Genomic DNA, 12,884 nt, shown 5'->3' on the forward strand with positions numbered 1-12,884 from the left:
GGTTTAACACTTTGTCTGGCTGAATGCTATGGAATCCTGAGACTCTTTGGCTGAATGCTATGGAATTCTGTTGTGGGCCCAGGGCCCAGAGAACAAACTCCAACCCCCAGAATCCCATAGCATTCAGCCAGACAAAAAGTTAAAGCGGTATAAAACTGGGTTATGTCTCCAGTGTGGATGCAGCCCGGTAATCACCCTGGATGACGAGGCATTCGTGTTGTTCATAGGGCTATCATTCCACTTTAACGGCTGCGGAATTCTGGGAATCGTAGTTTAGGAAGGCCCATACCTCCTCTGGCCGAGGGCTGTAAAGGCCCCGCCCTGAACTACAAATCCCAGGGTTCCCCAGGAGGAGGAGGAGGAGGAGGAGGAGGAGGCCTTAACCGTCCTTACAGTGGAACAAGAGCCCTGCTATATAGAATGTAGGGCGATATTACTGTCTGAAAGGACCACAAGATCCCTAACAGTGTCGCCCCGCCTCCGCCGGGCCTGGCTCATCCAGGAAGCCGGCCCTCGCTCCCTCCCTCCCTCCCCTTCTTCCTGGGCGGAGAGGAGGAGTGGCAGAGCAGCAGCTGAGCGGAGGCGGCGGCGCCGGCGGTGGCAGGGAAGAGAGACCCGAGAGGGGTAAGGAACCGGCCCCAGAGCCCCTGCCCTTCTTCCCACCAACCCCCCACCCAGCCCCACCGCCCCTGGGCCTCCGCCTTGGCACGGCAGCCCTCTCCCCGGGAGGAAGCTGGAGGAAGGCCGAGAACGCTCCGGGAAGCGCCTCTCCCACCCCACCCCCCTCCCCACTTATTAGTATTATTATTATTTCTTGATTCACTGTGTATTTCTCTCGGGTCCCTCTCCTCCCCCCCCCTGTCATGGCGCACATGCCTGGCTGTCGAGGAGTGGGAGAGGGGAGAGGACCCAGCCCTCCTCCCTCTCCTTCCCTTCCCTCCTTCCTTCATTCCTCCTTCCCTTCCTTCTTCCCTTCTCCCTTCCTCCCGTTTACTTCCTTCTATTCTTCTTCCTTTCCCTTCCTCCTTCCCTTCCTCTCTCCTCCTCTCCCTTCCTTTTCCCCCTTCCCTTTTCCCATTACTTTCCCTTCCTTCCTTCCTTCCCTTCTTCCTTCCCTCCCTCCCTCCCCTTTACTTCCTTCCACCCCTCTTCCTTTCCCTTCTTCCCTTCCACCCTTCCTTTGCTTCCTCTTCCCTCCCTCCCTCCCTCCTTCCTTCCTTCCCTTCCCATCCTTCCTCCCTTTCCCTTCCTCCTTCTCTTCCTTCCTCCCCCTTCCTTTGCTTCCCCTTCCCTTCTTCCTTCCTTCCTTCCTTCCTTCCTTCCTTCCTTCCTTCCTTCCCTTCCCTTCCCTTCTTTCCTTTTCCTTCCTCCCCCTCCCTCTCCCCAGTGCTGAGATGTTTTCCCCAGCAGGCCCAGCTGGTTGTGTGCGAATGGTGGAGCCTGTCCTTGTGGGCCAGAGAGACGTGAGGGTGGCACATGATGCCAGCCTGGGATGGAAAACAAGCCTTCCTTTCTGGCTGCTCAGGCATGTCCTTCCTTCCTTCCTTCCTTCCCTCCTTCTTTTGGGTGGAGCAATCATGTGATAGTGATAAGGACTCACAGGTTCTCCACACACAGGCACTTCACAATCTAAACAACACAAGGGTCTGCAGCTGATTAAGGAAAAAGGCATTAGGCTGAAATGAATGTGTGTGCATGTGTGTCTGCATGCATGACCCATGTAAGCCCGCATCAGAGCAAAGCAGCCAGGATGTGGGAGGAGTGGTGTCTTGGCAGCCGCTGCCTCCTCAATGCATTCCTTGTGGTGGAAGTCTAAGGAGGATGTTTTCAGCTCCTCCTCCTTTTCTGTGTCTTGTGATTCTCACTCTTTGTAGCTGCTATATCCCAATGACAGATGCAGTATGGATTAGGAAGACTGACGTCTCTTCTATATTTTTATTATTACTGGTAAATCATACAATCATGGAATCATAGAATCGTAGAGTTGGAAGAGACCGCAAGGGCCATCCAGTCCAACCCCCTGCCATGCAGGAAATCCAAATCAAAGCATCCCTGACAGATGGCCATCCAGCCTCTTTTTAAAGACCTCCAAGGAAGGAGACTCTATCACCTTCTGAGGGAGTGCATTTCACTGTCAAATAGCCCTTACTGTCAGGAAGTTCTTCCTAATGTTCAGGTGGAATCTCTTTTCCTGTAGCTTGCATCCATTGTTCCGGGTCCTGTTCTCTGGAGCAGCAGAAAACAAGCTTGCTCCCTCTTCAACATGACATCCTTTCAAATATTTAAACAGGGCTATCATATCACCTCTTAACCTTCTTTTCTCCAGGCTAAACATCCCCAGCTCCCTAAGTCGTTCCTCATAGGACATGGTTTCCAGACCCTTCACCATTTTTGTCGCCCTCCTTTGGATACGCTCCAGTTTCTCAATGTCCTTTCTGAATTGTGGCGCCCAGAACTGGACACAATATTCTAGGTGGGGCCTGACCAAAGCAGAATACAGTGGCACTATTACTTCTCTTGATCTAGACACTATACTTTTATTGATGCAGCCTAAAATTGCATTGGCATTTTTAGCTGCCGCATCACACTGTTCACTCATGTTCAACTTGTGGTCTACTTGGACTCCTAGATCCCTTTCATTCAGCCAGGTGTCCCCAATCCTATATTTGTGCATTTTATTTTTCTGCCCTAAGTGCAGTGCCTTACATTTCTCCGTGTTGAATTTCATTTTGTTAGCTTTGGCCCAGCTTTCTAGTCTATTCAGGTCATTTTGAACCTTGATCCTGTTCTCTGGGGTATTAGCTATTCCCCCTAATTTGGTGTCATCTGCAAATTTGATAAGTATGCTCCCAAATATTGACAGAAAGTCTGTATTTTCCCCATTCTTACGACAAGAGAAAAGGTTGAGGCATGATTACTGAAGACAGATGATGAGTGAAGTACTTCTTCACACAGGACAAAGTTCAACTATGGAATTTGCTACTTCAGGGTGTAGTGATGGCAGCTTCTAGAAGGCCATTGGACAAAGGGAAGATAGATAAGCTGGCAGTGGGTAGGATATATGTTCCGTCAGTACTGTGATGGGGAGCTGTGGGAACACAGTATAATTAGTAGGGTGCTATTGTACTCGGGACTATCCTGAGGGCCTCCCATAGGCAATTGGTTGTCTGTGTTGTTGTCTGTGTTGTTGTCTGTGTTGTTGTGTGCCTTCAAGATGTTTCTGACTTATGCCAACCCTAAGGTGAACTTATCATAGGGGTTTCTTGGCAAGATTTTTCAGAGGAGGTTTGCCATTGCCATCCTTTGAGGCTGAGAGCATGTGACTTGCCCCAGGTCACCCAGTGGGTTTCATGGCTGAGCTGGGAATCAAACCCTGGTCTCCAGAGTTGTAGTCCTGCACTTAAACCACTATGCCATGCTGACTCTGTCCGTTTTGTATATAGGCTGTATCTTTTTAAGTTTGAGAGAAGAGAAAACAAAAGTAATCACCTCTTTCCTCTGCAGTTACCCTTTCAAACTGGTAATCTCCTGCGGCTTTGTTTGGTTTTCAAAAACAAACTTAAAGATGTCTCCCCTGGTAAAGAGGAGCTACATGTGTCGTTTCAACTTCCTATTTTATGAAAATGTGTGAAGTTTTTGAAGATGCAGTAGACCCTTGTTATATGCTGGGGTTTGGTTCCAAGATCCCCCGTGTATAACAAAATCCGTGTATGCTCAATTCCCATTAAATATAATGACATAGCAAAATGGTGTCCCTTATAAAAAATGGAAAATCAAGGTTTGATATTTGAAATTTATACTTTTTGAGAACATTTTCAAACCGTGGATGCTTGAATCCTTGTATTAAAAATCGGTGTATAAGAAGGGCCGACTGTATGTGCAGGTGCTTGCAGGAAGGGGAGTATAGGCCATCATTAGCACCAACCTGTTGTCTGAACAAAATGACATCAGATTGGTTGAAAACTGGTATCGTTCAAAACATAGTTGTCACGATTACTTTAATTTTGGTTGTTAAAATATTTATATCCTGCCCTTTATTGTGGGGGTTTAAGGGTGACATACAAGGTAAAATAAAGAGTTCCAGATTAAACCAATAAAATTGCTTAAACGGGATGAAAGCATGCTAACCATTTAATGTTAAAACAGTTTAAATTGCTACAACAATTAAAAATTACATATAAATTTAAAGTAAATTAAGTCCACAAACACTTCAGTCAAAAGCTATGTCTTGACTTGGTGCTTGAAGGTAACCAATATTAGCATCAACTGGGTCACCAAAGTGGAGTCATTCTATGTTCTCTCCCATCCTATTAATTAATGCAGTCTCTCTCCATTACATATCAAGTTAATATTAATTACATGGTTTCTGTACTGAAACCAGATCTAATTTGGGAGCCATTTCTCAGGAAGACTTGATACTTAAAAGAATTTATGCATATGTTCGCTGACTTTGAAGCAATAGTTTTAGAGTTTGCCGCAAAGGAGTCTGAAACAATTGGTGGGAATTGCACTGCTGCTGAAGAAAGGGTTGGCTATTTTCAATTATTATTCCTCCTTTCCATTATAGGCCCACAAAGAGCTGCCATAGAGGGTTGGGGCATCTTCTGGCATGGCATGGCAAGTTGCATGTGGGATGCAGAAGTGATTGACCAACATTGTGAGATCCCAATTCCTTCTATGAATGAAAGGAATCTTTCCTGGAACCAACCCAGTATAGTTTTTTGTGGGTTTTTAGGGCTATGTGGCCATGTTCTATAAGAGTTTATTCCTGATGTTTCGCCAGCATCTGTGGCTGGCATCTTCAGATGAAGATATCAGCCACAGATGCTGGCAAAACGTCAGGAATAAACTCTTATAGAACATGGCCACATACCCTGAAACACCCACAAAAAACTATGGATGCCGGCCATGAAAGTCTGTGGCTTCACAACCCAGTATATTTGACCATTCAGTTATGGGTGCTTCCTGCCCTCCCCCAAATTAAAAAAATGCTGGTATTTTTCTCTGTGTTAAAAGATTCTTCTAAAGCTCTCAATGTGAATAGTCTTTAACTTAGATCACTGCATTATTTTGATTCAGGCATAAGAGGGAGGCAATGGCATAGTACCTATGAGTATTCCTTCTCTAAGAAAACCCTATGAAATTCATGGGGTAACCATAAGTTGGCATGTGACTTGAAGGCACAAACGTACCATCAAGAAAAGATCATGGGGTCTGCCTAGTGAAATGTCCTCTTGCCTGCCAAAATACAGTCAAGTCTTGATGATAATCTTGGGATAATTTACTGTAAACTAAGGGCTGAGTGGGCTGAATGTGAGCAATCTCTGGATGTTTTCCGGAATGTATATTTCCTGCTTGCTGATGCTGATGGGAGATGAAATCAAATACATCTGGAGAGTTACAGGTGCTTATCCCTTGGGTAAGCCAACCTACGGAAATTTTGCAACGATAGAGTTTATCCCTTTTTCAACTAATGCTTCAGTGACAATATGGGGCTAAGAATTCTGAAAACTTGTGCTGCACCAACAACTGTTACTAACATGAGCTTGTGAAGACTAGTTCAGATTTGCTTCTTTTATGTTGCCCTTATTATCATGCTGAAAAGGTTGCTAATAAGTTTTTTTTATAGCGAACTTCAAATTGGGAAGTTTTTTAGAGGGAAAACATACCTGCATATAAGAACTCTAGCAGGCTTTCTTCTGAGGACTGTACATTGTACTGCTCCACAGTATCAATGATCTACTGAAAGTAAGATAGTGTGGTGCTGCAGGTGCTTAAAAATATTAGCCCTGCAAAACTTATCATAGATTGAAACTAGGGGAAAGAGGAAGCACCACCCAATGTAAAAGTTGACTTTACAGTTACAGGAATTGAAAGAAGGTTTTAAAATAGCACTAAAATGTGTAGCTTGAAAAATGAAAACAGCTCTACTGAAGGTGACCAGGTTTGTTGCCTCACTGTGGCTATATGTGAGGGCTCCTACTCTCATTTCTATTGGATTTATTGACACTCTATATCTGAGTGGATAATTACATAAGATATTTGTTCAAGTTGTTTGTTTAGGCCAGTATAGCCAATAAGCATTCAGCCAGGTTGCATATGTTTTTGGCAGTCTTGGATTTCCAGAAGTAGATATTTTTCTCTAGAAAAGAAGAATATGCTTCCATGCCTTGTGTCCCCTTCTAGAAAATTTGCTTTACTAGCTTTCATGTAGTTTGTACTGGGACCATGCTGTTTACCCCACCCTCAACATGCAGTTGTCCACATTGTCTGTGAATTTCTGCCTGGCTAGGGAGAGCCTACACACAGAGAAAGAGACCGTTATAGGAGCTTGAACCCTAGACTCCAGTTCTCTGGGCTCCAGTTCTGCCAAAGTCTGAGATCATAGAGTTCTCTAGACATGTTTCCCTTCTGTAGACTTTCATGCTGAATGCACAGACATCATCAGAAAGCTCTGTGGCTTCCAGAACAATGTCCTGAAGAAGGGCCCACCCCCCATTGCATCTGCCATCGCAATGGCCTCAGAGGGAGAGAAGAACTGCTGGACTGGATCCTCTTCACCACTGCCATCCTCTTTTCCTTTTGTGTCATGTCTTTTTAGATTGTAAACCTGAGGGCAGGGAACTATCTAATTAAGACACTTAATTACTAACTCAGAACATTTCTAAAGAGCAGGGCATAAATACAATTATTGTTAATAATAATAATTCCTCTTTATCATCTAGAGCCCCTTTGCATATTTAACATGTGAAAGGAGTAACAAGCTGGGCCTGTCTTGCCTCAGTGATAGGCAGAAACCATTCACTCTTGAAGCTCCCATCCACCTTCATTCTACTCTCCCAGACCAAACTGGAGAGTAAAAACAGTAGTCAGCTGTCTGGGCTAGTTTCTGTGGTGCTTTTCTTTCCACAACCATCTGGCCTGATGCCCATAATATTTTTGAGTTTGATCCAGGAGCTGAATGACAGTCAACCGACTCCATATTACAATATTACACTCTTGATTTGGAAGCTACGATGAAGGCTGCTACACACTTTGGATCTAATTCCCCCTGAATGTGATGGGACTTCCTCCCAAACACATGGTGGTTGGTTTGGGCTACCATTAAATTGCACTTGAAGCTTTGATGTATCCTGTATACCAATCTTGCAGAGGCTTTGAACTAAAAACCCTGGAGTTCTTCAACATACAGTAGTTGCTGAGGCTGCTAGGACTTGAAGCCTAAAACGTGGAGAGCACCTGCTTAGGGAAGGCTGTTGTACTCTATGAAAATGTAGATCCTATTTGGCATGGAAATTACAAGTGAAGCAGATAGCTTGGGGATGGAGTACTAGACCCTGGTGCCTTTTCACACTACACAGTTATAGCACTGTGATTCCACTTTAAATGCCATGATTGTGTCCTGTGCAATCCTGGGATTTGCTGTGGACAGGGGATAGCTTGAATTCTAGTTCCTCAGCAAACTAAGATTCAGGATTTGATAGAATGCAGCCATGGCAATAATTGCACTGTCAAAGGACCCTAGTATGCTGACTCTTTCACATCTGTTACATCTTCTTTTCCCCATCCATTCCCCAATTGGAGGGAGGAGCTGCTATAATGTAGAGCCTCCCAAACATGTGTGAATTAGAACCTTGATAATTCCAAACCAGGACATTGTATGAGTACCACAGGCTCATTGCTACAAAAGTTGCCCACATATTGCAAGGAAGACTGTAGACCTGACTACTGTAGTGTGAAGAATAGACTGGCCTAAGAAGCGCATGCCTAATCTATGTATGTTGTTGTTGTTATCTGTCCTCAAGTAGATTTCGACTCATGGTGACCCTTGTGGACAAGATACCTCCAAGAACTCCTATCTTCCATGTCTCTACTTACCTGTAGTACCTGCAAGCCCATCCCCATTTCCCTCCTGATTGAGTCCATCCATCTGGCATATGGTCTTCCTCTCCTCCTTCTACCCTCTACGTTTCCTAGCATCATTTCCCATTCCAGTGATCTTTTCCTTCTCATTATATGGCCAAAGTACATCGGCCTCAATTGCATCATTAAAGTGGGCTCCAAGCTCCACTCAGCCTTCCATCCTTTTGTAGGTCGGTAAAATGAGTATGCAGCTTGTTGGGGGCAATTAGCTTACAGATTGTAAACTGCTTAGGGAGTGCTGAGTGAACAGATAAGTGGTATAGAAATATACATGCTATTGCTATTGCTATCATCTTGGCTTCTAAGACTTGATCTGCTCCAAGACCCATCTGTTTGTCCTTTTGGCTGTCTGTGGTATCCTAAGCACTCTTTTCCAACACCACATCTCAAATGAGTTGATTTTTCCTCTCTCTTCATCCTTTACTGTGCAGCTCTTGCTGATTCATGGTGATGGGGAATATGATGCCTTGGACGAATCTCTGCATACTTCTCTACTTCAGCATTGTATTGAGGCTGCCCTCTATCTTTTTTGTGGCTCCCAAGCAAATCTAACGCAGCGCTGGAAAGTTCCATCATTTAAAACTAGGAGAATCGTGCTCTTGGAAGCCTTCAGAAGCAGCAGTGCATGGTCCTGCTTTAGTGGGTGCCTTTTTAGAACTTAAGTTTTAAAAAATACTTTGGTCTTTTTTCAATTTTTTTAACATTAAAACCTCACACTTTTTGGCAGGGACTATGGAAGGTTCCTGGGAGCCAAATTGACTTTTGAACCTGCTGAAATGCTATGCATGTTTATTGAAAAGTAAGCTCCATAGAGCTCAATGAAACTTGCTAGTGGATATGCATGTATCAGTTTGCAGCCTTAACAGTGAAGGTGGTGAACAAGGCAGTGTCATCACCTTACTTTCTGTTTCCAATGGCTCTTGCTGTAACCTCCAAATCTACTCATAACTCCCAAATTTATACAGTGGGCCCTTGTTATATGCTGGGGTTTGGTTCCAGAATCCCCCGTGGATAACAAAATCTGTGTGTGCTCATGTCCCATTAAATATAATGACATAGCAAAATGGTGTCCCTTATAAAAAATGGAAAATAAAGGTTTGATATTTGAAATTTATACTTTTTTTTAAACATTTTCAAACCGTGTATGCTTGAATTCATGTATAAAAAAATCTGAGTATAAGAAGGGCCGACTGTATTACTTATTACCTAAACTACATTTCTTAAAGGAGCTCACCTATCTTACTTCATATTATCCTTGCCAAATCTCTGAAAATGATTAGGCACAGAGATAATGACAGGTCCTTAATCTGTTCAACACATTAGTCATTCTGCTACTGGAGAAGTAACATCTGCTTCACTTGTAGGAAATGTTTGCTTGTTCGTGTATGCCTGTATGTGGCAAAAATTCTGTGTGTAAACATCCAGTGTTGCCTCCCCCACTCACTTCCCTTATTTATCATCATTACTAATTCAGTTATAGAAAGAACCCAGCATAAGTTTTTAATTGCTTTCATAACTACCTTTTGCCAAAGTGTTTCTTTTGCGACCCAATATAGTTAAATTTTTTCTAAAGTTGGAAAGAACTATAATTTGGTGCATTCTTTTTTTAAAAAAAATCAAGAGGCTAAGGCTAGTGAAGAAAGTAAAATCTACATAGAGTGTACCCGCACCATGCATGGACACAGTTTACACGGCTTCCAGCTTACGCGGAAGCCTCTTGGGGAGGGAAATAATGGTGCGCACACACCTGCCACATACACACGCCCCATTATTTCCTGCGGGGCTTGAGCATAAGCAGATTTTCCATTACGCGGGGGGATCCGGAACAGATCCCCCATGTAAGGAGGGGGCCAACTATAATGCCATTTTTAAAAAATGTTTTTATAGGCAGTATGATGAAAGCCTTAACTTACCGACATTTTTTTTATTATGAAATCCTAACTCTCCCAAAATCCAGACTGATACAGTACAGCCTCCCCAAAACTGATTTTTTCTTTATATTTTGGACTACAGCCCACATCAGTCTTGATGATTGACCAAGCTGGCTGAGGATGGTGTGTATTAAAGGTTAAAGCATCTGAAGTTGCCACATAGGGAAAGTGTAAAGGTGCCACACTATCAGGAGAAATAGTTGGTTTATTACTGACTTTTCATATTTGTGACTTTGGAGTGCAGTTCTCCATGATGTAAATGTTCTTAATTATTTGTCATCCTCTGTTTTCAGGTGGTGTTACTTGTGATCCTTCTGCTTATGACCTTGGTGGGCATTATAATCAGCAATGGCGTACAATGCAGGAACCGCTGTGGATCCTAACCAGTTAGCACAGCGCATAACAGCTAATATCCAGAAAATCACACAATGCAGTAAGTTACTTAAACTGTTCACATTAACAGTGTGTTTCTACCTTTTACTTTTGTTGAGACAGGTTTAGTAGGCGTGTTCAAAAGAGACAATGGTCCAAAACACACTGCAGAAATAATCTAGTTTGAGACAGCTTTAATTGCCCTGGCTCAGTGCTAGGAAATTCTGGGAACTATAGCCTTCCCTGACAGAGAGCTCTGGTGTCACAATAAACTACAATTCCCAGGATTCCCTAGCACTGAGCCAGGGTAGTTAAGTTGGTCTCAAACAGGATTATTTCTGCAGTGTGTTTTGGATCAGTATTTCAAGGGAATGTGCAAACAGCAATTTGATGTCAGTTTGGCCATTCTTGCCTCTGGTAGCAAAATATCAACGTTATGTTTCAATGTTAGACTATTCTGGTGAGGTTTGGGCAGTTAGCCACAAATTATGTTGCTTGACAATCTTATCTGAAATATGTGTTCTGGGAGATGAAGGCCCAAGTTAAGAATGCTGCCCTTACCTTGTGAAGTTCTTTTGTATTAGAAACTAATTGTCTCTGATTGTCAGTTGTGGAAAGATAAGCCCCCAAAACTAAGAAGATTGCTTTGTGGGCCACCTACCTTGTACACATGGTTTTCAGATGTCATTTGCAAATTCTGCCTGCTGTGGGGGTACTTTGAAAAATGGTTTATACACATGTGATTGTAAGGAACTCATTCAAGAGTTGGTCGTATTTTAGGAGAAAAGAACCCAGTTCTGTAGCACCTCTGAAAAGTGTAATGGGTGCACATCCTCCCCCCCCCCCCCCAATATGGTAGGAAATCTATTACTCTAAGATCTGTACCCACCCATACTAGAAATAATTAGCAATGCACCATTTGCACGTGCATATTGTAACTCAGTTTTATCTGTTAAATATGTTTGTGGTTAGGATGTCCTTATCAATGCAAACCAATTTATTCTTTATTCTTCAAGGACAAACAAGCATTTCTGGATTCAACTGTGGATACTGGGATTCATAGGTACTTGGGTTGGTGGGCTTGAGAAACTTAACTGTTTTGACATTTATATTGCATTTCTTTTCTTTTGGGGCTTCTTCAGATGTAATATTTTTTCTGAGTTTAAATTCTGTTTACTATTAAGTGATCATATTTGGCCTAAGTGCTGTTCTGTCATTAAATTTGTGAGCCACAAAATCTGGGCAGTGTGTCTGAATGGAAGCAAACAAAAACAGTTTCAGTTCAGAATCTGGTGATTGCTAATTATATAGCTTCAGATGAGGAAAGAGGAACAAAAATTGATGTCTTTCAACTGACTTCAATTTTTCAGTGTTCATGTATCAAGTTAGACATCGGTATGCAGCTTGTAATTAAAACATACCCATTTATATGTAATTTTTAATTTCAAAACTTGGATATCAGGAACCTCTGGCTTGTAACCTTGTATCTGAAATCCTAATATAATAATAATAATAATAATAATAATAATAATAATAATAAATTTTTATTTATATACCGCCCTGTGGCAAACCAATCCGGGCGGTTTACAACATTAAAATAACATACAGCATAAAAACAATATATTTCCCTCCCCCCTTAAAAAGTTATTAAACTACATATCTAATTTAAAATGACAATAACTAGTTAAAATAACAATAAATTAAACAAAATAATACCAACCAACAAACCACTGCAACCAGTTCTAAAGAAAAGAAAAGGGGCTTTGGAGACATTACTGAGGAGGGGGGAGATCCTGAAATCCTGAGGCCGGGATATTTCAGTCTGGGAAGGCCTGCCTGAAGAGATCCGTCTTGACAGCCTTTTTGAAGTTGTCCAAAGATGTTAATTGACGGATCTCGTCTGGCAGGTCGTTCCAGGGCCTGGGGGCGACAACAGAAAAAGCCCTCCGGGAGGTCGCCGCAAGCCTCGATTTTTGAGGCTGCAACAAGTTCCTCCCAGAGGACCGGAGAGCGCAGGGAGGATTGTATGGGAAGAGGCGGTCTCTGAGATAGCTTGGACCCAAGCCATTTAGGGCTTTAAAGGTAATAACCAACACCTTGTACTGGGCCCGGAAACCAATAGGCAGCCAGTGGAGGGACCTCAGAACCGGGGTGATATGGTCCCTTCTAGATGTTCCTGACACAAGCCTGGCTGCCATGTTTTGAACCAGCTGTAGTTTCCGAACCAGGCACAAGGGTAGCCCCATGTAGAGCGCATTACAGAAGTCAAGGCATGAGGTTACCAGCGCGTGCACAACAGTCTCGAGATCTCTTACTTCCAGAAAAGGGCGCAGCTGGCGTATCAGCCGAAGCTGATAACAGGCGCTCCTGACAGTCGCATTCACCTGATTTGTCATCAGGAGCGACGAGTCAAGGAGCACCCCCAGACTGTGAACACAGTCACTGGAGGAGAGTGTGATACCATCCAGGACTGGTGGTTGCAACCCAATTCTTGGTTTCAGGGCCACTACCATGAGCACCTCCGTCTTGTTCAGATTCAGCTTCAATCTGTTTTTCTTCATCCAGCCCATTACCGCCCGAAGACATTCATTGTGAGAAGAGATGCCATTAGAATTCGAGGCTGACGAACGAGACATGGAGAAACAGATTTGGGTGTCA

The 12,884-nt window shown here is 43.3% G+C and overlaps 1 protein-coding gene across 1 annotated transcript in view; it reads left to right on the top strand.

The window, feature by feature from the left end:
• The first annotated feature begins 383 nt into the window (after positions 1-383).
• LOC149311105 (syntaxin-7-like) overlaps positions 384-12,884 on the top strand; it is a 62,852-nt gene continuing 50,351 nt past the window's right edge. The window contains exons 1-2 of the mRNA XM_089530353.1: positions 384-624; positions 10,148-10,287. Coding sequence (XP_089386479.1) covers positions 10,203-10,287 — 85 coding nt within the window. The 5' untranslated portion in view covers positions 384-624; positions 10,148-10,202. The remainder of the gene's footprint in view (positions 625-10,147; positions 10,288-12,884) is intronic.

The sequence above is a fragment of the Sceloporus occidentalis genome, unplaced genomic scaffold, assembly GCF_023333645.1.
Source record: "Sceloporus occidentalis isolate IW3139 unplaced genomic scaffold, rSceOcc1.0.p SCAF_6, whole genome shotgun sequence".
NCBI classification, from domain to species: domain Eukaryota; kingdom Metazoa; phylum Chordata; class Lepidosauria; order Squamata; family Phrynosomatidae; genus Sceloporus; species Sceloporus occidentalis.